The following is a 26,114-nucleotide window of genomic DNA, read 5'->3' on the forward strand; positions in this document are numbered from 1 at the left end:
CCCTAAACACTTTGGTTCTCGTGAAGAACTTAGAAATTGTTCTTGTCCGTTTTCACAAAGAAGGGGAACCTGTTTTTCACACTCTGTTAGGCGCCGAAGGAGGGCCTGGCAGGGTGTCTTCTGCCTCTGTTTCTTCCCGTGCCACCATTTGCTAAGGAAGCCCATCAGTAACCTTAGGATGTCAATGCGCCCCTGGCCAGGTAGCTCAGTTGGTTAGAGCATCATCCCAATATACCAAGATTCGGGTTCGATCCCCAGTCAGGGCACATACAAAAATCAGCCAATGAACGCCGAAATACGTGGAACAATCAATCGGTGTTTTTCTCTCTCTCTCTCTCCCTCCCTATCTCTAAATAAAAAGTCGATTAAAAAATAATACAGACCCGATTCTCAGCGTTCACAGTGGAAGGAGAATCCTTCCTGAGACAGGGTGGCTGGCCTCACACAGCACCTCCAGCGGACCTGTCTGGGATGGCGGAAATGTTCTAAATTTGCCCAGCCCAGGAGTGTCGCTGCTGGCCACAGACGGCCAGCGAGTGCTTGAAATGTGGCTGGTGCTGCTGAGGATCCGATTTACTAATTTTACGTCACTTACGTGTGAATAGCCACCTTCGTGGCCCATGGGGTTGGCCTGCTGAGATGGACCAGAGCAGGCAGACAAGTAAACACCTCGCCTCCCCTCCGCCGTTCCTTACACAGGGCCGTGCCCAAGTTCATGAAGAGGATCAAGGTTCCCGACTACAAGGACCGGAACGTGTTCGGCGTCCCCTTGACCGTGAACGTGCAGCGCTCGGGCCAGCCCCTGCCCCAGAGCATCCAGCAGGCCATGCGCTACCTCCGCAACCACTGCCTGGACCAGGTGAGAGCCGCTGCGGGGCCTGGTCTCCCCCGAGCTCTGTCGCGAAGGCGCGGCTTCCATCTCCGCCCTCCGTGTTCTTCTCCTTCCCACAGGTTGGGCTCTTCAGGAAGTCGGGCGTTAAGTCCCGGATCCAGGCCCTGCGCCAGATGAACGAGAGTGCCCTCGACTGTGTCAGCTACGAGGGGCAGTCCGCTTACGACGTGGCTGACATGTTGAAGCAGTATTTCCGAGATCTCCCGGAGCCGCTCATGACCAACAAACTCTCGGAAACCTTCCTGCAGATCTACCAGTGTGAGTGATTCTTGGGTCTTAACCCTGGTTGGAGGTGGGAAGAAATGGGACCAACGAAAAACTCTAGCTTCCTTTTAAAAAAAAAAAAAAAGAGAGAGAGAGAGAAACCAGCCCTAACCGGTTTGGCTCAGTGGATAGAGTGTCAGCCTGCGGACTGGAAGGTCCCAGGTTCGATTCCAATCAAGGGCATGTACCTTGGTTGCAGGCACATCCCCAGTAGGAGTTGTGCAGGAGGCAGCTGATCGATGTTACTCTCATCGTCTCTGACTCTCTATCCCTCTCCCTTCCTCTCTGTAAAAAAAAAATCAGTAAAATATATATCTTAAAAATAAAAAAGAGAAACCATAAGTTCAGATTTTTATATGCATTCTCTGAATTTTTAAAAAATATTTAGTTATTTATTTATTTTAGAGGGAGGTAGAAACATCAATGATGAGAGAGAATCATTGACCGTGTGCCTCCTGCACACGCCCCCTTTAGAGGGGATCAGGCCCACAACCCGGGCAGGTGCCCTGACCCAGAATCGAACCAGTGGCCTCTTAGTTCCTGGTTCAATGCTCAGCCACTGAGCTACACCAGCCGGGTACCTCTGGCTTCCTGTGGTGTCATTCTTTTGGACCCACTTGATGGCCTCCTGGAAACACACATTATCAATTTCTTCCTTGCCTCGTTTGTGGACAGGGTTTCTGTATACCTATGGAATGTCATCATTCTCCCATTATTGAAGCAATTGCACATTTTCACCTTCTGTCCTGGAGCTCAGTCTCCCATCAGTTTCTAGCACCAGGTTTCCTAAGAAGCTTAAAAGGGCAGGTACCGAGATCTCTCTCTCTCTCTCCATCTTCTGAATGGAAATTTCAGTTGCCTCACATCCCTCCATCAGGACCTGCTGTGTTTAAAACTTCCCAGGTGTCTGTGTCTTTTATCTTGATGTTCAATGAATAAATAATCCTTTTCTGTTCTTCTTCTCGGCAACTGCCAGAAATACTTGGGAACACAATGCCCGTGCCCCTCACACTTTTTAAGTAGAGCTTAAAGCAAACAGTCACCTACATGAAGGATGAGGATCGGGATGACGGCTCTCACAGCCGGTGCTGTCCTGGCTCCGGGTTGTGGTCCGGCCCTGTCACTGGAAAGCAGTCCTCTCCGCGTTCCCATCGCCTTGAGCTGCTGGCGCGCTGGACTCTCTTTTATGAGAAATGGAGCTGGTCTGGGTTATTTCATTATTTGTTTCATCCTTTCAAGGTTTTATGAAAACACAGGTCACATTTTCCCCGCCAAGGTATTTGTTGTGTGTGGTAACCATGGCGCTGTTTAACCGGCTCGGCCAATGGCGCTGCGTCTGGGTGACTCGGTTTTTCCACCACGTGCCTTTCTGAGAGAGAGCTTGGCCTGGGAAAGGGGGCCCGAAGGCTGGCTCCAGCATTTTCTTTTTTTAAAATATATTTTATTGATTTTTTTTTTTTAACAGAGAGGAAGGGAGAGGGATTGAGAGCCAGAAACATCGATGAGAGAGAAACATCCATCAGTTGCCTCCTGCACACCCCTTACTGGGGATGTGCCCGCAACCAAGGTACATGCCCTTGACTGGAATCGAACCCAGGACCCTTCAGTCCGCAGGCCAACGCTCTATCCACTGAGCCAAACCGGTTAGGGCTGGTTGCAGCATTTCCTACGTGTGCACTAGTTCCTGGGCCTCGTTCTCAGGCCCGTGTTTCTATCATAGCCTCTCCGTAGCCTTTCTGAAGCTTAAAGAAATCGCTGGTCACATACGTCTGTTGTTTACATTGGCTGAATATTTGAGCAGCTTCCTTTTTCTACTTCAGGAATGAGTGATAGCCGAAACCGGTTTGGCTCAGTGGATAGAGTGTCGGCCGGCCTGCTGACTCAAGGGTCCCGGGTTCAATTCCAGTCAAGGGCATGTATCTTAGTTGCGGGCACATCCCTGGTAGAGGGTGTGCAGGGGGCAGCTGGTCGATGTTTCTCTCTCATGGATGTTCCTAACTCTCTATCCCTCTCTCTTCCTCTCTGTAAAAAATCAATGAAATATATTTTTAAAAAATAATAATAATGAGCTACTAGTGTCCAAGTTCCCGGAGCTCCGGAACGTTTTATAGGAAAGATGAGGAAAACTCCGGCCTTCCCCTCGGACACATGCCTTAGCTAAGATGTTTTGTTGACACTGCACCAGAGTATAAGCGCAGATTGTCCTTCAGAAACGCAGAAGGATGAATCGGGATTTTCTAAGAAGTACTGGGAGAGAAAAAGTGTTCTGCAAACTGAACCAGCAGGCCCCGTCGGGGGCCGAGCTCGGGGGTGGGCTCAGGCGTGTGCTGGCAGGGTGGGTGTTTCAAACATCTCGCCGCCTCCAGCAGGAAACACTCGAGGGCAGTGACGCTGGTGCGGCCCTCATTTCTCCCCTCTTCACCTCGAGTGCACTCCCCTCGAGTGCTTGCTCGGGGCGGGCCGGGGCTTTGATGCTGATGTGTTTGCTTTGGGACGTTTCCCTCGATGCCCGTGGCTGACGGGAAAACGCTGGTGTTTGCAGATGTGCCCAAGGACCAGCGCCTGCAGGCCATCAAGGCGGCCATCATGCTGCTGCCGGACGAGAACCGGGAGGTGCTGCAGACGCTGCTGTACTTCCTGAGCGACGTGACGGCCGCGGTGAAGGAGAACCAGATGACGCCCACCAACCTGGCCGTGTGCCTGGCGCCCTCGCTCTTCCACCTCAACACCCTGAAGCGGGAGAACTCCTCCCCCAGGTAGGCCCGGGCCGGCACACGCATCACGATGCTCCCCTTCGGGGGCTCTCCCGTGTTCTCGTGGGGTTCCCTCATGTCCCCGTGTTCTCCTGGGGTTCCCTCCCCATGTCCCCGTGTTCTCGTGGGGTTCCCTCCTCATGTCCCCGTGTTCTCCTGGGGTTCCCTCCTCATGCCCCCGTGTTCTCGTGGGGTCCCCTCCCCATGTCCCCGTGTTCTCGTGGGGTTCCCTCCTCATGCCCCCGTGTTCTCGTGGGGTTCCCTCCTCATGTCCCCGTGTTCTCGTGGGGTTCCCTCCTCATGCCCCCGTGTTCTCGTGGGGTTCCCTCCCCATGTCCCCGTGTTCTCCTGGGGTTCCCTCCTCATGTCCCGTGTTCTCGTGGGGTTCACTCCCCATGTCCCCGTGTTCTCCTGGGGTTCCCTCCTCATGTCCCCGTGTTCTCGTGGGGTTCCCTCATGTCCCCGTGTTCTCCTGGGGTTCCCTCCTCATGTCCCCGTGTTCTCGTGGGGTCCCCTCCTCATGCCCCCGTGATCTCATGGGGTCCCCTCTTCATGCCCCCGTGTTCTCCTGGGGTTCCCTCCTCATGCCCCCGTGTTCTCCTGAGGTTCCCTCCTCATGCCCCCGTGTTCTCCTGTGGTCCCCTCCTCATGTCCTCGTGTTCTCCTGGGGTTCCCTCCTCATGCCCCCGTGTTCTCGTGGGGTTCCCTCCTCATGTCCCCGTGTTCTCGTGGGGTTCCCTCCTCATGTCCCCGTGTTCTCGTGGGGTTCCCTCCTCATGTCCCCGTGTTCTCCTAAGGTTCCCTCCTCATGCCCCCGTGTTCTCGTGGGGTCCCCTCCCCATGTCCCCGTGTTCTCGTGGGGTTCCCTCCTCATGCCCCCGTGTTCTCGTGGGGTCCCCTCCCCATGTCCCCGTGTTCTCGTGGGGTTCCCTCCTCATGCCCCCGTGTTCTCGTGGGGTTCCCTCCCCATGTCCCCGTGTTCTCGTGGGGTTCACTCCCCATGTCCCCGTGTTCTCGTGGGGTTCACTCCCCATGTCCCCGTGTTCTCCTGGGGTTCCCTCCTCATGTCCCGTGTTCTCGTGGGGTTCCCTCCTCATGTCCCCGTGTTCTCGTGGGGTTCACTCCCCATGTCCCCGTGTTCTCCTGGGGTTCCCTCCTCATGTCCCGTGTTCTCGTGGGGTTCACTCCCCATGTCCCGTGTTCTCGTGGGGTTCCCTCCTCATGTCCCCGTGTTCTCGTGGGGTTCCCTCCTCATGCCCCCGTGTTCTCGTGGGGTTCCCTCCTCATGTCCCCGTGTTCTCGTGGGGTTCCCTCCTCATGTCCCCGTGGTCTCCTGGGGTTCCCTCCTCATGTCCCCGTGTTCTCGTGGGGTTCCCTCCTCATGTCCCCGTGTTCTCGTGGGGTTCCCTCCTCATGCCCCCGTGTTCTCGTGGGGTTCCCTCCCCATGTCCCCGTGTTCTCGTGGGGTTCCCTCCTCATGCCCCCGTGTTCTCGTGGGGTTCACTCCCCATGTCCCCGTGTTCTCCTGGGGTTCCCTCCTCATGTCCCCGTGTTCTCGTGGGGTTCCCTCTTCATGCCCCCGTGTTCTCCTGGGGTTCCCTCCTCATGTCCCCGTGTTCTCGTGGGGTTCCCTCCCCAGGTCCCCGTGTTCTCGTGGGGTCCCCTCCTCATGTTCTCGTGGGGTTCCCTCCCCATGTCCCCGTGTTCTCGTGGGGTTCCCTCCTAAGGCAAGCAAATAGGAGATGGATCTTCTTCCCCCGCAGCCCACGTGACTAAGGTGATCAGACGTCCTGCTTTTGGCGGGACAGTCCCAATTTTTAACAGTTTTTTCAAACGCCGCGGCGCAAATTGTTGAAAATCGGGACGTCTGGTCACCTTATGATCTCAATCGGCTGCCTCCTGCACACCCCCCACTGAGGATGTGCCTGCAACCAAGGTACATGCCCTTGACCAGAATCGAACCCGGGAGCTTTCAATCCGCAGGACAACGCTCTTTCCACTGAGCCAAACCGGTTTCGGCTGAAATTTCTTTTTGAGAGCCAAATTTTTTAAACTTAAACTTCTTCTAACGCCACATCTTCAAAATAGGCCCCCTGGTATTTTGTGGAAGAGCCACACTCAAGGGGCCAAAGAGCCACAGTTTGCCGACCATGGCTCTAGGGGGAGAAAGAAAGGTTCATGCTTCAGCATGGGAGTGTACGGCCAGTGTCGCCCAGAGCCCTCTGTGACGCTGTCATCACCCTCTGCCAGCAGAGCCCAGATGTACTGACCTAAACATGGGGCCGGGGGAGACACATAGGCCCAGCCTTGGTGCCCATGGGGCCAGAGGAGCCCAGCTCCTGGCCGGGGCCGACGATTGAGAGGAAGTAGCCAGAGCTAAGAGAACTGAGCATAAGGCAGAGCCCGCAAGCTTTAAGTTCAGCCCATGGTTTGCGGAGTTTCTCCTCCGATGCCTGCAAGGCGGGAGTGGCGTGGTTATAGGAGAAGCCGGGGAATCTGGGAAGGAACCAAGACCATGTTTGCTCAGCACTTAGTCCGTCCCAGTCACGCGACTGCACCCTTGACCTTCATAAAACTCTCCCTGAACCCTCGGAACAATCGCAGGAGGCGAGGATGATAACGGCGCCTCCGCTCTCCAGGAGGGGACAGTGGGGCTGCGGGAGGCCAGCCGAGGAAGTAGCTGGCCCGGGCCTGGAACGGAGAAGTGCAGAGCCAGTGGGAGCCTCTGACTTCTGAGAATACTTCTCATCAAGGCCTCATGGTCTGAGCTAGAAGCCGGGGCCTGGTGCTTGCTGAAGTAGTTTTGCTTCTGGAAACCAGGCAGTGCTTAAAGATCCTTGATTGTTGATAAGCATTTCAGCTTTTTTTTTTTTTTTTTTTTTAATCTTTATTGTTGAAAGTATTACTTATTTCCCCCTTTTCCCCTCCATGGACCCCCACACCAGCCCACCCCCCATGCCCCTAGCGGTCCAGCTTCAATGGGATAGAGAACAGAGGAGCCTCAGAGAGAGATCAGATAAGATTAAAGCAGAACCTTGAGGAAACAATGGATTTCCCCTCACCTTTGGGAGGGGCCCTGGTTATCTGGACTGAGAAGAATGGGGACACTTTACCCCAGGGTCCGGCACCTCCCACCCACACCCTTCTCACTGCCCCTCCCTCCCTGGCACAAACCCACAGACCTACCAGCTCCCCTAGGTACTAAATAGCCTACTTAACGTGCTGGGATATCTAAAGAGCCTAGATATCCTTGAAAAGGTCTCTTTTCGTGTGTGTGTGTGTGTGGGGGGGGGGGGGGGGTGTTGATAAAACTGAAAAATTCTAGAGACCAAAGTAAAGCTCTCTTGATCGGGTGGGTGGGAAGGGAGATTAATCAAAGAATTTCTATGCATATGTGCATAACCCACGGACACTGATAATAGGTCTGGGATGGGGAGGGGAGGAGAAAGGAGGCAGGTGCCAGCCACAGGGGGTCAATGGGGGAGAAAGAGGACATCTGTAATACTTTGAACAATAAATTTTTAAAAATAATAAAAGTTCTCTTGAACTCTTTCATGGCAGGTAGGCTCCAGTGAGCTGTTCATTCTCTCCTTTGGGTGTCCTTAACTCACGCGTTGATTTAAAAATAGGTAAATATTTGACCCTTTCCCCTCCTGTTTCTTCCGCCCAGGGTAATGCAAAGAAAACAGAGCTTGGGCAAACCAGATCAGAAAGATTTGAATGAAAACCTTGCTGCCACTCAAGGGCTGGCCCATATGATTGCTGAGTGCAAGAAGCTTTTCCAGGTGAGGACTTGGGGGGTTTGCTGTTTGGTAAGGATGACGTGGGTAGGGACGAAATTGCAGGTGCATCCATCTTACCACAAGATCTCTTCCCCAGCTGGAGAGCGCATATGCAGAACCCAACAGTGTCTCATTATATATACCCTGTTTCCCCGAAAATAAGACAGTGTCTTATATTAATTTTTGCTCCCAAAGATGCGCTAGGTTTTATTTTCAGGGGACGTCTTATTTTTCCATGAAGAAGAATACGGTACACATTTATTGTTAAATGAAAATAAAGGAAATTTATTACCTGTATACGGTGGTACGGTAGTTGTCAACACAAACCAGACAAACTGAGAATCCTACAGTATCAAGAATTTACTCATTTATTCAATGACAATCATGTCATCATCTTCTGGAACATCATCATAACAATCCAATTCCTGAATTTCCTGGTGAATTTCTTGTGACTCCATTTCTTTCAGAATCAGTGGACCAAATCTCTCCTGTTTAGCCTGGGGGGGGCCTTATTTTCGGGGGGATGCCTTATATTTCACTCGGAAGGAAACCTGTAAGTAGGTCTTATTTTCGGAAGATGTCTTATTTTCGGGGAAACATGGTATATCACAACATAAGCCAAGTAGAGGTAGTATACTTAATGAAATGCCTACCTCCATACCCCTTATAAAAGCAACAAATTTCATGCAGTAAATACTGTATCTGAGACACGTGCCTTCATCAGTGTAAGCCCTGTGTTAGTCACTTACCTGCTACGTGACTTCTCAGATACCTTACACTGGAATGAGGTATCCATAGCCTCGTGATAGCATGTGAGGTAGGCGGGACATCCTCCAGCTATTGGGAATGGGGATTGGACTGCCTGCACCACCTTGGGGACCCAGCCTGGTTTCTGCCCTGTCCCTTCCCCGCTGGACAACGACAGTGTGTGCAGGTGGACTAACTTCCTTTTTTAAAAATGTGTGTTTATTAATTTCAGGGAGGAGAGGGGGAGAGAGATAGAAACCTCATTGATGAGAGAGAATCCATTATTGGCTGCCTTCTGCACGCCCCCTACTGGGGATCAAGCCCACAACCTGGGCACGTGCCCTTGACCGGAATCGAACCCAGGACTCCCCAGTCCACAGGCCGGGGTACTCTATCCCCGGAGCCAAACCGGCGAGGGCATCCCCCAACCTCCTTTTGGTCTCGTGTTCCTCGCAGGTTCCTGAGGAAATGAGCCGATGTCGCAACTCCTACACTGAGCAGGAGCTGAAGCCTCTCACTCTCGAGGCGCTGGGACGCCTCTGCACCGACGAGTCCACCGACTACCAGCACTTCCTGCAGGACTGCGTGGACAGCCTGTTCAAGGAGGTCAAAGACAAGTTCAAAGGCTGGGTCAGCTGCTCCACGTCCGAGCAGGCCGAGCTGTCCTATAAGAAGGTAGGTCGTCCCTCTGCCGTCAGCCAGTGGAGTTCCGGGGGTCAGGCCTTGGGCTCCTTAGGGACGAGACTCTGTTGCCCACACAGCTCTGCGTGGGGACCTGGCACCCGTCCCCTCTCCTGCAGAGCTGGGCGGCCAGGGGATTCAGACCCCCAGGTGAGAGCGGGCGCCAGCCCAGCGAGGAATGCCTGTCAGAGGAATCAGACAGCTGATGCAGTCCTGCTTCCATGGCATCGCACCAGAGTGCCCCGGAGTGCTTTACCAGGGTGTGGGGCTGAGGCCTTGCAGAGCGGCTTGGGTTTTTCCATAGCTTGGTCAGTGTCCCCTTGCACGCTCCACTCTACTCTTTTTTTTTTTTTTTTAAGTCTTTTGTTTATTGTCAAAATTTAAACCACATGTGTCAAACACAAGGCCCTCGGGCCAAATCCAGCCCGCCAGGCCTTGCAATGTGGCCCGCACTGCGCTGTCATCACTGCACTCCACTGTCAGTTTATGACATTGTCAGTTTATGACTGTTCAGTAAACCATTCGGCCCGCGATTTAGGCTGGATTTTAGATTTTGGCCCCTTCTCTGATTGAGTTCGACACCCCTAATTTAAACCAACAGTTGTGATTTATATTTCATAACATAAACTAGTGGCCCAGTGTACGAAATTCGTGCATGAGGGGGGGTTCCCTCAGCCCAATCTGCATCTTTTCCAATTGGGGACCCCTTGCGGAATCTCTGACCAGCAGACGGACATCCCTCTTGCAATCTGTGACTCTTGGCTTCTAACTGCTCACCTTCCTGCCTGCCTGATTGCCCCTAACTGCCCTCCCCTGCCAGCCTCATCTCACCCCCAACTGCCCTCCCCTCTTGGCCTGATCTCACCCCCTGCTGGCTGATCTTGCCCCCAACTGCCCTCCCCTGCTGGCCTGGTTGCCCCTCCTCCCCCCCCCCCCCCAACTGCTCTTCCCTGCCAGCCTGATCTCACCCCCAGCTTCCCTCCCTGCTGGCCTAATCACCCGTAACCCCCTGCCGGCCTGATCTTTTTTTTTTTTTTTATTTTTTATTTTATTTTAACAGGTTTTATTTATTTATTTCTCCCCCCCACTATAGTCGGGCCTGATTAGTACTTGGATGGGAGTCCACTCTACTCTTGGCCTTTTGAAGAGCAGAGAGCTGTCAGGGAAGAAATAGATTTGCTGGGACTGCACGCCTGTGAGGGTGGGCACACGTTGGGTGGCCTAGCCCGGTAGGCCCACCACAGGTGTTTGTGGACACTGTCTCCACCACAAAGAAATAAGCCAGGAGGGCAGTCCAGATGGCCATGCAGACTTGGGTGCAAATAAAGGGTCCTCCTTGATTGCACTGACCCTGATAGGGATCCCAGGGGAACATGGGACAGTCTGAACCCGAGGTGACCCCAGCGGATCTGTCCACGTCTGGCCTAACTCTCGGGGATGGCAACCTGTTAGAGCCATAGGCGGCCGTTAGCCTCCACACGGACGACCGCACACCGGGCTAGCGAGTCGCCTTCCGAGTCTGGGTGTGTGCGTGCGAGTTCTCTCGGCCCTGAAAGGTGCATCCTCTCTCCAGGTGAGCGAAGGGCCCCCTCTGAGGCTTTGGCGGTCGACCATCGAAGTCCCCGCGACGCCCGAGGAGGTCTTGAAGCGCCTTCTGAAAGAGCAGCACCTCTGGGACGTAGACCTGTTAGACTCCAAAGTGATCGAGATCCTGGACAGCCAGACTGAGATTTACCAGTACGTCCAGAACAGCATGGCGCCCCATCCTGCTCGGGACTACGTCGTTCTGAGGTGAGAGCTTCTCAGTTGATCATGTATGTTTATTTTTTTTTTTTGTGGGTTTTTTTTGTTGTTGTTCGTTTGTTTTTTAAATATATTTTATTGATTTTACACAGAGAGGAATTGAGAGGGACAGAGAGTTAGAAACGTCGATGAGAGAGAAACATCGACCAGCTGCCTCTTGCACACCCCCACTGAAGATGTGCCTGCAACCACAAGTACGTGCCCTTGACTGGAATCGAACCTGGGACCTTTCAGTCCACAGGCCGACACTCTATCCACTGAGCCAAACCGGTTTCGGCTGTTTCGTGTTTTTTAATTGATATCAGAGAGAGAGAGAGAGAGATAGACACATCCACAATGAGGGAGACTCACCGATCGGCTGCCTCCTACACACGCCCTACTGAGGATTGAGCCCGCATCCCGGGCCTTGTGCCTTGAGCGGGAATTGAACCCTGGCCTCCTACTTCATGGGTCGATACTCAACTACTGAGCCACACTGGCCGGGCCCAAATTGGTGATGGTGGCCAGGGTGAGCCGGTGGGTCGCTGAATAAGATGGTAAAATTACTCCCAATAGAACGAATGCCTCCCTGAAGTTGTTGAGCCTTTGCAAATATGAAAAATAGACCTGCTTTTATCCCAGGAGCGTGTCCGTCCCTGAAGTGGTTTGGACTCTTTTTGGACTTGAGCTCAGAGAGAGAGGCACACTCCATTGGATGCGCATCCTGGTGGCAGACGCTTCCCCCTTGTAGGGTGGCTGTTCTTGTTGGAAGCAGCTGACGGATGCCCAAGCCAGGAAATAACATCCGGGTTCCCAGGGGTGGCTGCTGAGGCCGATTTATGTCTAATTCATAATTCTCTGGAGACATGATTGGGAGAGGAATTCCAAGAATCTTTGAGGAACCGTCGCATCCTTAGTCCAGAAGTTTTCCAACAGAGCAGCCTTCGTCCGGATGCTTTCTCTCTCCGGCAGCTGGGAGATGTCAGGATGGTGTTCGGTCACACTTTGGACCGGTTGGTTCTCTCTGAAAGAGCTGGCAGTGTGAGCAGGTCCGCCTCCTGGAGATGTGGCTCTGGATGAAGCTCTCGGTCCCGAGTGCTGGCACCCTGGTTCCCGCAGGGCGGGCCACACAGCACGGCCACTGAGCCCGGCCGGCCTTCAGTGTCTCTGGGAGTGAGGCCCCATCTGGCTTCCAGGAAGTTGTATTTATTTTTTTCCCCCTCTGGTTTTGTCTCCACAGGACATGGAGGACTAACTTGCCCAAGGGGGCATGTGCCCTTCTACTCACGTCCGTGGATCACGACCGGGCGCCCGTGGTGGGGGTGAGGGTCAACGTGCTCCTGTCCCGGTATCTGATCGAGCCCTGCGGGTCAGGGAAATCCAAACTCACCTACATGTGCAGGGCTGACTTACGGTATGTCCTGGTCCTGGGTTTTTGGGGGGGTTTTTTTGACATGGTGAGGGTGACTGAGAAGACGGAGACGTTGGGCCTGGTGCAGAGAGTGGCTTAAATGAGTGCACGGCGCATCTCGGTTACCCCGGGAAGCGTGGTGCTGAAGGAACACGTTCGTGTTCCTTGGCCTCTGGGGACCACGGCCTGCTTCCGGTCCTTTAGTTTAGAAAATAGAGCGCTAAAGTCATGTGGATACGGTGCCTCTGCCATGGATGTAAAAAGCCACCGGAAATACGAGTTTGAACGAGCAAGCAAGGTTTTCTCATCTTACGGTCAAAGGTGTCTGAATCATGGGACATGCCCTTTTAGTAATTAGCCGGGCCTGCCTATTCTTTGCCACAGATCAGTGTGTATTAGTATCAGAAAAGTAGTGCAATGCAGCATAACAGACAAAAATCAAAGCTCTACGAATTCCGTCCCCAGTGGCTCTCGAGTTCCATAATGTCTCATTGGAAGTCTTTACGTCTCAGCACTTCTGGGGGCACCCGTGTGCTCTATTTTTGTTAACTCGCCGCAGCTCTCCCTAAACAGCTTTTTTTTTTTTTTTAACATTATTTCTTTTTATATATATTTTATTGATATTTTAGAGAGAGGGAGAGAGAGTTAGAAACATGGATGAGAGAGAAACATCGACCAGCTGCCTCCTGCACACACCCCACTGGGGATGTGCCCACAACCAAGGTACATGCCCTAGACGGGAATCGAACCCGGGAACTTTCAGTCCGCAGGCCAACGCTCTATCCACTGAGCCAAACTGGTCTCGGCTCCCTAAGCAGTTGTACTCCATCTGTAGTTTCTTGGGAAACTTACCAGTTCTGAGTGTGTGATGGCGAGGCCAGGAGATTGCCCTCCTGGAACAGGAAGAGCAAACCTGTTCTCTTACACACGTTGCATAGCAGGAAATGGAAGTGTATCTGCAACTCCCTTCAGCTGCTTTTCCGCTGGAATAATCCATCCGCTTTTCCTCTGTTCCAGGGGCCACATGCCAGAGTGGTACACGAAATCTTTCGGACATTTGTGCGCAGCCGAGGTTGTCAAGATCCGAGACTCGTTCTGCCACCAGCACGCCGAAAGCAAGGACACCAAGTCCAGGTGATGGCCGAGGCAGCGCCCGGTGTCCGCCTCCCCACCTTCCGGGCCTGGGTCCCCAGAGCGCCCCCTCGCGGTCCTTGGAAGCACTGGTTCTGCGTCTCATCCTGAAACAGAACTGCAAGTTGGAGCATAGGAATATTCGACTAGGGATTTGATACATTTTTCAAAGCTGCTTCCTGTTGGTTTAAGGTCTGTGTTCTATAGATCTTGACTGGAATATAGAAGACTGCAAAAAAAAAAAAATGCACTCTTACGCGAGTTGCTTCTGAGAAGCAAACCTATAAATACCTTACAGAAGATGATGAAGATACCTTCATTCTCTTGTGATCTTGGTGTATGTTGTACCCATGTCATTGTGTTGGCAGCGTGTGGCGGGGCTGGCGTATCCACTGGAATAGTTGGTACTCTTTGACAGGTGTTCTCACTGAGATGAGCGAAGACAAGGTTTGCACAGAGAGAGACGTGTGTGTATGTTTGTTGCTGGTCGAATGGCACCGATGTGGACGTTGGGACGCAGTGTCTGGCACACTGAGATGCCTCCAAGAAGGATGTTGATGATCAGGTTCGGTTTAGCCTGGAATAGCTGACTACCCATGGGTCCACCCAGAAACTTAAAAGGGAACTCTCTTATTTTGAGGGGACAGGCAGCCTACCCTTGTCCATTTTTTTTTTCCTTGAGTTATTAAACAGACTCCTCCATCAACTTCTTCTTTACCTACAAAGGGATTGTAGTGAATGTACTCGCATTTCCCGTTTCAAACACAGTTTCTCTCTAGACCTGATTGCACAAGTTGTTTGTAGGTTATTAACAGCATTTTTGAAAGCTGAACAGGTTTATTAATTTCATTTGCCCTTAACAGCTTTTTTTTTTTTTTCTTTTTCTCTTGTTTTTTGTTTTTTTTGTTTTGTTTTGGTGGGGTTTTTGTTTTGTTTTGTTTTTTGTTTTGTTTTGTTTTTGCTTTGCTTTTTCTATCCTTTTCCTTTATAATGATGTCCTTGGAATATATTTTCATGGTAATGGCAAACAGGTATCACAGGAAAAAAGCAAGATCCCAGCACAGTTCTGGAAGGGTGGTCTTTATACAGGTTTTACTGTAATGGGAAAGGTCGGCTTCAGAGACAGTATTAGTGAATTTATTTAGTGTGGGTCAAAGTGAGTAATGTGTGAATGAGAGTTGCAAGAAGGATTTTTATTTTGTTATAATTTAGTTACCATTGTCAGTGTTATTTCCAAGGTTCTTTGAAGAATTGGTGGGGACAGACTAGAGTGTTAAAAATTTGAGTATTTTTGGATATCAGTGTTTTTTCATGAAGATATACTTGTATATTCCATTTTAATGGCTTTCAGATTTGTAAGATTGTATGTTGTATATACCATTCTATTAAGACACGTGTACACAGGTCCACTGTGCTTTCAAACATAGATTAAGCATGATAAAGATTATTATTTAAAATATACTTGTATTTATACCTCAGATATTCTTTTGGGTTTTGTACCTCAAGGCTTTTTTTGTTTTTCCCCCCCTAATGTAAATACACGTACATGAATACAGTCTAAGAGAAAAAGTAAATAAGAGAAGAGGTTTATAATGTGCCCTGTATCTGTACAGAATATAATCGGTAAGTGCACTATTAAATGTTTAAGGGAAGAGTCTGGCCTGCAATGCATCCTCCTCCCTCCCACCCTGAAAACCACAGACTGCGAGGCGCATCGTTCTAGCACGTCATCCCAAGGCCAGACTGGAGCTGAGCCACACACACCAGGGAGCCCCGGAGAAGGTTCTGGAAGCCTGGAGATGCTCTCCGGAGGCCGCTGGGAAACGATGCTGAGCAAGTTACAAGAACACGCGCCACAGCTCCCGAAAGATGCTCCTAAGCAAAGCCACGGTCACCGGTTCATCCCCCCACGATTTGGCTCTCCTGTTGAGAGGATCGCTTCCGCATCTGACAAGAGGAGATGCCAAAGGAGGTGAACCTGGGCGAGGACTCTGTCAGCCGGAGTGGTATCGCCACCACGTCCTAACGGTGACTCGTGGCCGAGATGGCGAGGTCTCCCGGAGGGCGGGGCTCTCCTCCTGCACATCTGTACTCCCCCGCAGCAGCTTTCCGTGTTTGTACTTGTAGGCACCTAATAAATTGGTTATTTGCTAAATGGGATTGATGGAACTCGCTTGTTATTTGGGAAGGAAGAGAACCAAGGATGCCACCTGTCTGAAGCCGCCCCCACTTTGGCTTATCACTGCCCTCTTTGAGATCGAAGAGGCTGGGCATTGTTAAACCACTGGGGTCTTGAAAGTTTAAACCTGCAAAGATGCATAGATAACCGTAGAGAGATGCTATGGATACTGATTCTTTACACTTGAGTTTCTTTGAGATGGAATTTTTAGCCTGTCGCATTTCCCAGGTAAGATGTGATAGTGATCTTAGAAGAGGTTTGACAAATATTCACTTTGGGCATAGAAAAGGGGGGAAACCCAACTTCATTGTTAAGTTCTGAAAAGACGCACCCAGACTGAAGGCTTTTTAAGTTGGCCTCTGCCTGGTTTCCACGGGGCTATGTAAAATCAAAGTATCTTGGGCCTGAAATACGTAATACTTCCGTTGTTTGAACAGTTCTGAAGTGGAGTTTCTAACAGGCTTCCTGAGGTTACAGGACCAGGCGGTAACTCATGGGCACCCAGGCGGATTTCCATGGCGGTGGTGGCACACAAAGCAGTTAGTCAACACCTACTGTCCGCCTGACACTCTGCTCCACGCTGAAGACAGCTGTGTGTAAGGCGGACATGGCCCTGCCTTCTCAGAGCTAAAATCTGCCCTCACTGGCACTAAAATAATAAGTAATAATGCCACCTAATGAACATTAGGACAGGCTTCTGTGTACTGGGAGGGGTAGCTACGATCCTAACAAAACTCAAAGTAATTGTTTTTTTTTTTAAATATATTTTATTGATTTTGTACAGAGAGGAAGGGAGAGAGATAGAGAGAAACATCGATGAGAGAGAGAGTCATCGATCAGCTGCCTCTTGCACACCCTCCATTGGGGATATGCCCGCAACCAAGGTACATGCCCTTGACCGGAATCGAACCCGGAACCCTTCAGTCCCCAAGCCGACGCTCTGTCCATTGAGCCAAACCGGTCTTGGCAAAACTCAAAGTAATTGTTAAAGTATCCTGCCTACCAACTTGAAGGTGAAAAAAACTTGGAAAATTTCAAGAAAATGAAGCCTCTCAGGTGCCCACAAAGCATAGGAGAAGTGGTGACAATGAAGGGACCAGAGCTGCCCTGGCCGGGGTGGCTCCATTAGAGCTTTGCCCCTCCACCAAAAAAGGCGATGGTGCGGTTCCCGGTCAGGTCAGGGCACGTGCCCAGGTTGTGGGTTTGATCCCTGGTTGGCTCACATGCAGGAAGCAACCAATCAATCAACGTCAATGTTTCTCTTCCTGTCTTTAAAATTAATACAGTGAATTTTTTTAAAAATGACACCCAGAGCTGGAAGGAGCTGAGATTCCAGCCCCCGTCTGCCGCCTTAGACCATTTCCTGTTTACTGATCTTTTCCTAATTGGGAAGCAAACATCTCATAGTAAAAGCCAGCCCAGCCCTAGCTGGTTTGGCTCAGTGGATAGAGTGTTGGCCTGTGGACCAAAGGGTTCCGGGTTCGATTCTGGACAAGGGCACGTGTCTGGATTGCTTGCGGGCTCAATCCCTAGTAGGGGGTGTGCAAGAGGCAGCCAATCAGGGATTCTCTCATCATTGATGTTTCTCTCCCTCTCCCTCTCCCTTTCTGAATTCAATAAAAATAAATAAATAGCCAATCCACACGGCCTCACCATCAGAATCAAGAATTCTAGGGAAGCCCAGCCAGTGTGGCTCAGTGGTTGAACATGGACCTATGAACCAGAAGGTCAGGGTGCATGCCCAGGCTGCTGGCTCTATCCCCAGCCGGGGTCATGCAGGAAGCAACTGATCAATGACTCATCATTGATGTTTCTATCTCTCCCTCACCCTGCCTTTCTGAAATAAATAAAAATATATAAAAAGAATTCTAGTGAAATGAAGATCCACAGCAAAATGACCTATTAGTTAAAAAGTTCTCAAAGTAATTAAATCATGTGTCATCCCTTGCCAAAACTGGTTTGGCTCAAATCATGTGTCATCTCTTGCCAAAACCGGTTTGGCTCAGTGGATAGTGTCGGCCTGGGGACTGAAAGGTCCCAGGTTTGATTCTGGTCAAGGGCATGTACCTCTGTCGTGGGCACATCCCCAGTAGGGGGTGTGTAGGAGTCAGCTGATCGATGATTCTCTCTCATCGATGTTTCTAGTTCTCTATCCCTCTCCCTTCCTCTCTGTAAAAAAAAAAAAAAAAAAAAAAAAGAATAAAATATTTTTTTTTTAAATACGAGGCCAAAGTTTTGTTTCAGGTCAATGGCTGAAAGAACCCGGAGGTCTGTGCAACCTGAGTATATGGTTTCAGGTCCATGAAGACCCACTGAGGCCTCCCTGTGAGACAATAGGACATGGCTCTCCCCTGTGCAGCACGGAACAGTTAGCTGTGTGTGATTGCAGCCTTGCCATCTCCCATGGCTCATGGGATCCAGGGGGACATTTAAAGTCATGCGCCTCTTGACAACCAGGATACGTGCTGAGAAATGTGTCCTCAGGCGACTTTGAGGTGCTGATGTCATAGCCTCCCTTACACGCTGGATGCTCAGTCCCCTGTGACTGTCCTGTTATCGAGGCAGCGCAGTAGGTGTGCTTCCACCAGCACCTCCACAGACACATGACAGACGGTGCACCCTGAAGCTGGCTCTGTGTGTGTGTGTGATGCAGGCTTTGATTTCAAAGGCATCCACTCCCAGGAAGGCTACGGAATGGAATGCACACACTGCCATCCTCAGGACTGACAAGGAGCCCGGCCCGCCCCCTCCCGGGCTCCTTTGTTTTGGAAACCTTGATTGATAACTGACTATTTGGGCTACTTGCTTTTCTCTTCCCTGTACTTTAAAATATATATATATATATATATATATATATATATATATATATATATATATATATATATATATATATATAATCTTTATTGACTTAAGAGGAAGGGAAAGGGAGAGTGTTCCAGCTCACCCTCAGGTGGGAACTTCTGCACAGGTGACTGGGGTCCCTCAGCCAGAGAACTGGACTTATACGGGTTGCCCACAGTACTTAACTAAAATTGACTGAGCATAAACTAAACACAGACACAAGAGTTAAAAATGCATGAATCCCAAGGTTTATTTACCAGAGTCCTGGTGGTTTCCAGAACCCTAGGCAAGTCACCTGGAGATCCGCGCGGACAGACACATACACTGGACAGGAACACGTTGCTGCAGCGTCTCGGTCAGGAACGAGGCCTCAGAGGTTTGGCTCACAGGCAGAGTGACAGCTTCACTCCGGCAGAGTCTCACGCAGTATTTCGAACAGGGAGAAGGGAGTGAGAGAGCACCTCGGGTGGAGGAGCCCTTCGTGGTCTCTGCCCAGTGCCTCTAGGTCCCTTCTTTTATGGCCATTTCTGGGTGTTCCCTTGTTCCTTTGGGGTGCAACCAATAGATCTTCAGAGTGCCCAATCGGGCGCTCTCCAGGTACTTTTTGCCTCGGTTTCCAACTTTCCAGATAAACACTTGTTAGGGCGTCCACACAGTTACAACTTTCCAGATAAGCACATGTTAGGGGCTCAAAGTCAGTCTTAAAACTCAAGTTTTACAAAATGGATTCAAGTCACACTAAAAGGAGTTACTTATACTGAGCCTAAAACACATTTCAAGTAATTTCTTTTACTTGAAATAAAATCGGAATAAGATCAGAAATACACTTCACACTTAAACTATAAATCACTCATAAAAGTAAATGCTTTCATTCCTATTTTAAATCACACAAATAATTATTCTCACACTGTTTTAAACCCTTAAAATATAAATCAAACATCACAATAATATAACTATAACAGAGAGAGAGAGAGAGAGAAACATCAATGATGAGAGATGATCACTGATGGGCTGCCTCCTGCACACCCCCTAACTGGGGATCGAGCCCACAACCCAGGCATGTATGTACCCCTCGACCGGAATCTGAACCGGGAACCCTTCCATCCATAGGCTGATGCTCTATCCACTGAACCAAACCAGCTAGGGCTGTGCTTTAGGTTCTTGATCTTCTGTTTTAAATTCACCAGTAAGGAGTGAGCCCCACCAGCCTGGACTCCAATCAAAGCAGAACCCCAGGCTCTCTCCCTCCCTCCACCTTCACCTCACTGTGCCCTCCAGGTGCCTGTGAGCTTCACGGCCTGTAAGTAATCCACTTGTTTCCTTTAAAGTCACCTGATCGTTCTTGCTGAAGAGCGCCTTGCAATGGCATTAAGGACCTCCAGGGTCGGGGGATTGTCACATTGGTTTAGAAGGGGAGAGGTCTGTGGGAAGCTCATGGCCCAGGTGAGTGCCCCAGGCCAGTGGTCGGCAAACTCCTTAGTCAACAGAGCCAAATATCAACAGTACGATGATTGAAATTTCTTTGGAGAGCCAAGTTTTTTTTAAACTTAAACTTCTTCTAACGCCACTTCTTCAAAATAGACTCGCCCAGGCCGTGGTATTTTGTGAAAGAGCCACACTCAAGGGGCCAAAGAGCCGAATGTGGCTTGCGAGCCACAGTTTGCCGACCACAGCCCCAGGCTATCTCGCTCATAGCATCACTGAGCAACCGAAATCAAAGACCTATGACAGCTGTGATACCAACTAGGCTGTAGGTATTTTCAGCTCCATCTCAATCTTGGCTGGATCACCGTATCATTGACTGAAATGTCGTCAAAGTCTGGACTCTACGCCGATGTTGAATGTGCTGCCAGGGCTGGGTGGGTTAGAGAGAGGATGACGTTCAGCACACTGTGCACGTGCCCTGCACACTCGGCTGGGCACTGAGCTGGTGGAACGAGAGGGAGATCTAGGCTGGAGGGGAGCCCAGAAGCCTTAAAGGTGCTTGTACACCCGGTGCTGGCTCTCTTCTGCCCCTCTCCATGGAAGCAGCCGGCAGGGGTACTCTTCCCTCCAATAAAGCCTGTGTGTGTCCTTCCATCCCGGTCTACCTTCTTATTTAATCTATCACCCCACCCACACCCACCCCCACAACCCCTGCCTGGCCTGCACACACTCACTTCCCTCCCTTTCCTCTCTCTTACTTAGATAAATGTAGATACACATACCATGGTGTTAAAATTGCCTACATATACTCTGGTTTCTCTTCAGATCGCATAAATCTTTCGCCTTTTAAAATTGCCTACAGTGTTCAGTAAAGTAACCTGCCAAACAGGCTTGTGGCCTAGGAGCAATGGGCTATCCCCGTGGTCGGCAAACTGTGCTTCTCGAGCCACATGCGGCTCTTTGGCCCCTTGAGTGTGGCTCTTCCACAAAATACCACGGCCTGGGCGAGTCTATTTTGAAGAAGTGGCGTTAGAAGAAGTTTAAGTTTAAAAACACCTGGCTCTCCAAAGAAATTTCAATCGTTGTGCTGTTGATATTTGGCTCTGTGGACTAAGGAGTTTGCCGACCACTGGGCTATCCCATACAGTGGCCCTGTGAGGTAGGCTGGACCATCTGGGTCTGTGTAAGTGCACTCACTCTACGATGTCTTTTTTATTTTTATTTTATTGATTTTATAGAGGAAGGGAGAGGGAGAAAGATAAAAACATCAATGATGAGAGAGAATTATTGATTGGCTGCCTCCTGCACGCCCCCTAGTAGGGATCGAGCCCGCAGCCCCAGGCATGTGCTCCTGGGCCCCTTCAGTCTGCAGGCCGACGCTCTATCCACTGAGCAACACCAGCTAGGGCTCTACGATGTCTTTATGAGGTGCATGGTTGTACTCGCACACTCTTTTTAACTTGCAGCCCAGCACCAGAATCCTGTCCTGTGACTTCCTGCCCTCCCTGGTTATCCTTTCCCACCTCAACAATATCATGAAGGGCAGCTGAGGGATCTGTGGAGGCGCTTTGTAAAGGGAAGCCAAAAGCTTTACCTCACCTGCCAGTGGAGCTTTACCTCACCTGCCAGTGGAAGCTCCCGCTAATGATTCCAAAGCAGAAATCCTAAACAATGAGATAATCGCATGCATAGCACCTCCTTGTTCCATCAGGATGAAATTTGCCTGAGGAATGCAAATTCCACTCGCCTAAGGAATGCAAATTGCAAAAGACCTCAAAGGGCCCGTGGCGCTGGAAGCGCAGGTAGGTCCGAGCAGTAGAATGAATTTGGGCCCATTCCCCAGGGGATGATCAGTCCTTTGCAGGCAGGGCGTTTGCTAAATCAAGTTGGCAGCCGTTGTCGGAGTAATTAGCCGAGGTGCATACACAGTTCTCATTAAGAGGAGTAGGTTGCCGGTCTGGGCCCAAGGCGGGGTTGACTCCTGCAGGATAAACACCTCTGCGGAGATTTTTCTATGTCATTGGACTCCCTAAAAAAGCGAGTTAAAGGAGGGAAATGTGGCTCCTCAAAGGAGATTTTCATTTCTTTCTTCCTCTGTCTCATTAAGCTACAACAGGGTGAAAGCAAAAGTCTTACTTTCCTTGTGACTCTGAGACTGGCTCTTCTCAACCAGGATGGGTGACTTGTTCCCATCAGAAACAGTCTGAGTCACAAAGACATTGTGTCCACTGGCTTGGGAGGGAGGTTACAGGCGCTTTAGAAATGCAGATGTGTTCGCCTCCAGGCTGGGTGGGCTTGTTGAGCAGCCATTTATTAAGCGTTACCGTGTGCCAGGAACCGGGATGTGTGCTTTACATACAGTTAATATCACATTTAAATTGTCTAGCAGCCCTTTGAGGGGAAACCTTTTTAGCCTCCTTATATAAGGACAAGGTTTGAAGAGGTAGGGCGATGTAAACAAATAAAGTAACTATATAATATTTGCAAAGGAACGCAAGAAACTAGAGCGGCAGCTTGTGAGGACATTCTGCCCCATGGGCAGGGGCACCTCTGCTTGCTGGACAGCCCCAGCCAAGGTGGGTCTGGAGCACTTGACGTATGGCTGCTGTGGCGGAGGAGCTGAATGCTTAATTTTATTCCATTTTTATCGGTTTAAATGTAAATAGCTAACTGTAGCTAGTGGCTGCTGTATTTGTACAAGTTTTATTTCAAAGATAGAAGAGTATTTCCAAGCCATCCCAAGTCCTATGTCTTTCCCACCTATAATCTCTTTAGAAAAGAAGAAAGGGAGGGAGGGAGGAATGGAGAGAGGGAGGGAGGGAGGAAGGGAGGGAGGAAGGAAGGGAAGGGAAGAGAAGGAGGAAGGAAGGTGGTAAATGTTTGTAAAAATCTAACTGACATCATTTCAGCTCAGATAACTCTCTCAGCATTCCACCAACTGCATGCGACCCCCAGCCTATGGCCAGCCTCTGTGGTTCTTAAGCTAAGGTGAGCAGACCTACCGCTTTTGGAGGGACAGTCCCGATTTTTAACAATTTGTCCCGCAGCGTTTTAAAGAAGTCCAAAAGATTTAAAAGAATCTTTCCAAAATTGGAATTTTTTTAAAGTGCCACGGGACGCGAGACAAATTGTTAAAAATCAGGACGTCTGCCGAAACCGGTTTGGCTCAGTGGATAGAGCGTCGGCCTGCGGACTGAAAGATCCCAGGTTCGATTCTGGTCAAGGGCATGCACCTTGGTTGCAGGCACATTCCCGGAAGGGGGTGTGCAGGAGGCAGCTGGTCGATGTTTCTCTTTCATCAATGTTTCTAGCTCTCTATCTCTCTTCCTTCCTCTCTGCAAAAAAATCAATAAAATATATATATTTTTTAAAAATCGGGACGTCTGGTCACCTTATCTTAAGCTGATGAGCTGTTTCCTTTCTTTGCTGCCAGGGTATTTGGATGTGTCCAAACCAGAGAAAGGACTGTGGCTGATATGAAAAAATGCTTCTTAATTCAGAGTGCTCCCTCAGCTCACTGAGGGCAAAGGGACCTTCACGGATGTTGCTGTTCCCACAACCACACTGGTCCCTTTGTGGCCTGTGCCGGTCCCCTCATTTCCTTGTCCTGGTGCAGGCTTCCTTTCATGGTGGTGAGGCTGGCCACTCTGCAGCAGCTGTCAGACCCCCTCCATGACAGTTTACTTTTTTTTAATTGAACCATAATTGACATTATATTCATTTCAGGTGTATAGCACAGTGAGTCAACATTTAATGACATTGGGAAATGATAACCACAATAAGTCTAGTCACCGTTGTACATATGATTGCCATATTCCCTTCACCATACATTACACCCCCATGACTGACTTATTTCAGATCTGGAAGTTTGTACTCTTTTTAAAAAACTATTTATTTATTTTTAGATTTTTTTTATTGATTGATTAAGGTATTACATTTGTGTCCATATGCCCCCATTGCCCCCACCCCACTCACATACATGCCCTCACACCCCTGTGTCTTGCATCCATTGGTTATGCTTATATGCATACATCCAAGTCCTTAGGTTGATCTCTTATCTCCCGCCCTTCCCCTCCTCCCCCGCCCCCCCAAAAGTTTGTACCTCTTGATCCTTCACCTGTTTTGCATTCTTTTTTAAAAAATATATTTTATTGATTTTTTACAGAAAGAAGGAGAGAGAGCTAGAAATGTCAATGAGAGAGAAACATCAACCAGCTGCCTCTCACACCCCCCCCCACTGGGGATGTGCCCGCAACCAACGTACATGCCCTTGACCGGAATCGAACCCGGGACCTTTCAGTCCACAGACTGACGCTCTACCACTGAGCCAAACCGGTTTCGGCTGTTTTGCATTCTTGCTCTGGGTCTGATAAGTGTGAGGCGTCTGAACCCAAAACAGTGGCAGCAGCTCTAAGACAAAGATGACCTTCATTTTATTTCTGAACAGGCTCCACTCTTTTTTCATTAAACGTAATTAAATGGTGGAACTTGCATCGCTGCACTTCTTTTCTTATTTCCAGTATAGATACATATTATTGATAACTGCTAGTCAAGGCTAAAACCTCTTAGCAAGAAGTGAGAAATCACTGTTATTGGCATGTGATTTGAGAGTTTTTCTTAATGAAAAGCCGCTCAAGAAGGCTTTTAAAGCTGAAGCCTGTCCAGGGCCCTGGACCCCTCCCTGGAAGCTCAGGGAGAGCGCCGCTCAGTGAAGGCTTCTCGGCCGGGTGCAAGCGCGGAGCTCAGGATAATTCATCCGGCCGTGGGGGCTTTACTGCCAGGGGCAGGAGAAACTAGTGCTCCTGACCTCTGGGCCAGCCGAGAGGGATGTGTTTCCACTTACAAAGATAAACCGAGCCCTATTTCATTGCAGAATTTCAAGTTGTAAAAAAGATGAGTAGATCGCTGAAAGTCATTTCAAGGAAGCAGGAAATTAAAAGTTTACACAGCCTGGCCCAGTCGGGATAGCTCAGTGGTTGAGTGTCAACCTGCGAACCAGGAAGGTCACATTCAATTCCCCGTCAGGGCACATGCCCGGGTGGCGGGCTCGATCCCCGGTGAGGGGCCTGCAGGAGGCAGCTGATGGATGATTCTCTCTCATCATTGATGTTTATATCTCCCTCTCCCCCTAATATCAATGAAAAACATATTTTTAAAGTTTGCACAGCCTGTAGAGATTGTAAAGCAGGAAGAGGTTTGAACCTCCTGGGGCCATGCAAAATGTCGCAGCATCTCAAAGAGCTCTTCTGATCCAGAAAGACTGAAAATGGATTACCTGGTGTGTTGCCCTGCCACGTTACAAACAGGGAAGAAGCTAACTTTCTAGAAAGCAAAGCAGCCTGGCTAGTAAGGCAGGGTAAGGGTATAGATGCTGGTTTATTCATTTATTTTGTTTTATTTATTTTTAACCACCCTAATGCCGCAAACACTGTAGGGTCAGATTCCCCTTACCCTCAGTGCCACCCATGGGCATCTATAGTTGGCCTCTAACCCTGAAAGATCCAACAGGACCATGCATATCCACAACTCCCCTTTTGGGTGGTTTTGTTGATAATTTAGCCTGATATCGAAGTACCAGTGGCCATTTAAACGTGAGGGTTGTGTTGTTGGTGATCTTTGACACTGCCGGTTCATGACAGAATAAGAAAAGCAATTTCCAAGCCGGGTGACTCCATTTATTTGTTTTAACCCTCTTTCTAAACCCATGTAATCCCAAAACAAGTATAGAGATAAAATCAGGAAATATAAGGGACAATGCCTGCAAATAAAGCAAAACCTTCAAACAACAAAAGAAGAAAGAAGCAGGAAGAGAAGAAAGCAAACCAAAGAAGGGCCAATGCAGGGTGTAATTAGTGAAATATCTATACAAATAAAAGAGTAAGATGAAAATTGGCCATACCGGAGGAGAATCCAAGATGGCTGCTCGGGTAGGCAACTAGCCGCAGCCGCACACAACAATTTTAATAAAATACAACTAAAATATAAAATGGACATTACCCAGAACTACAGGAAAGTCGACTGACTGGAAATCCTACAACAAGAAGCAAGGAGAAAACCAGAAGGAAGCGCGGAGGAGCTGTAAAAGCCTAAGGTACGGAGACACGCGGCGCGCGCGGAGAGGACGGAGCCGGAGAGGAGGGAGGCCGAGTGCCTGGCGGGCGTTCCCTAGCGGGAAGGAGAGAAAACTCCGACTGTGCTGGGCCCCTGACTGCTCTGAACCCCCGTT

At 49.8% G+C, this 26,114-nt stretch overlaps 1 protein-coding gene across 4 annotated transcripts in view; it reads left to right on the forward strand.

Annotated features, from left to right (window-relative positions):
* The window catches only part of DLC1 (DLC1 Rho GTPase activating protein), a 366,141-nt gene extending 350,538 nt beyond the window's left edge, over positions 1-15,603 (forward strand). For all 4 annotated transcript variants that reach the window (XM_084877009.1, XM_084877011.1, XM_084877010.1 and 1 more), the window contains 8 exons: positions 700-859; positions 952-1,150; positions 3,699-3,912; positions 7,580-7,694; positions 8,895-9,113; positions 10,693-10,910; positions 12,142-12,315; positions 13,330-15,603. In XM_084877009.1, the coding sequence (XP_084733135.1) occupies positions 700-859; positions 952-1,150; positions 3,699-3,912; positions 7,580-7,694; positions 8,895-9,113; positions 10,693-10,910; positions 12,142-12,315; positions 13,330-13,450 (1,420 nt within the window). In that variant the 3' untranslated portion in view covers positions 13,451-15,603. The remainder of the gene's footprint in view (positions 1-699; positions 860-951; positions 1,151-3,698; positions 3,913-7,579; positions 7,695-8,894; positions 9,114-10,692; positions 10,911-12,141; positions 12,316-13,329) is intronic.
* The last annotated feature ends 10,511 nt before the right edge of the window (positions 15,604-26,114 follow it).

This window comes from Pipistrellus hanaki (assembly GCF_964339955.1).
Source record: "Pipistrellus hanaki genome assembly, chromosome: 3".
In the NCBI taxonomy this organism is placed as follows: Eukaryota; Metazoa; Chordata; class Mammalia; order Chiroptera; family Vespertilionidae; genus Pipistrellus; species Pipistrellus hanaki.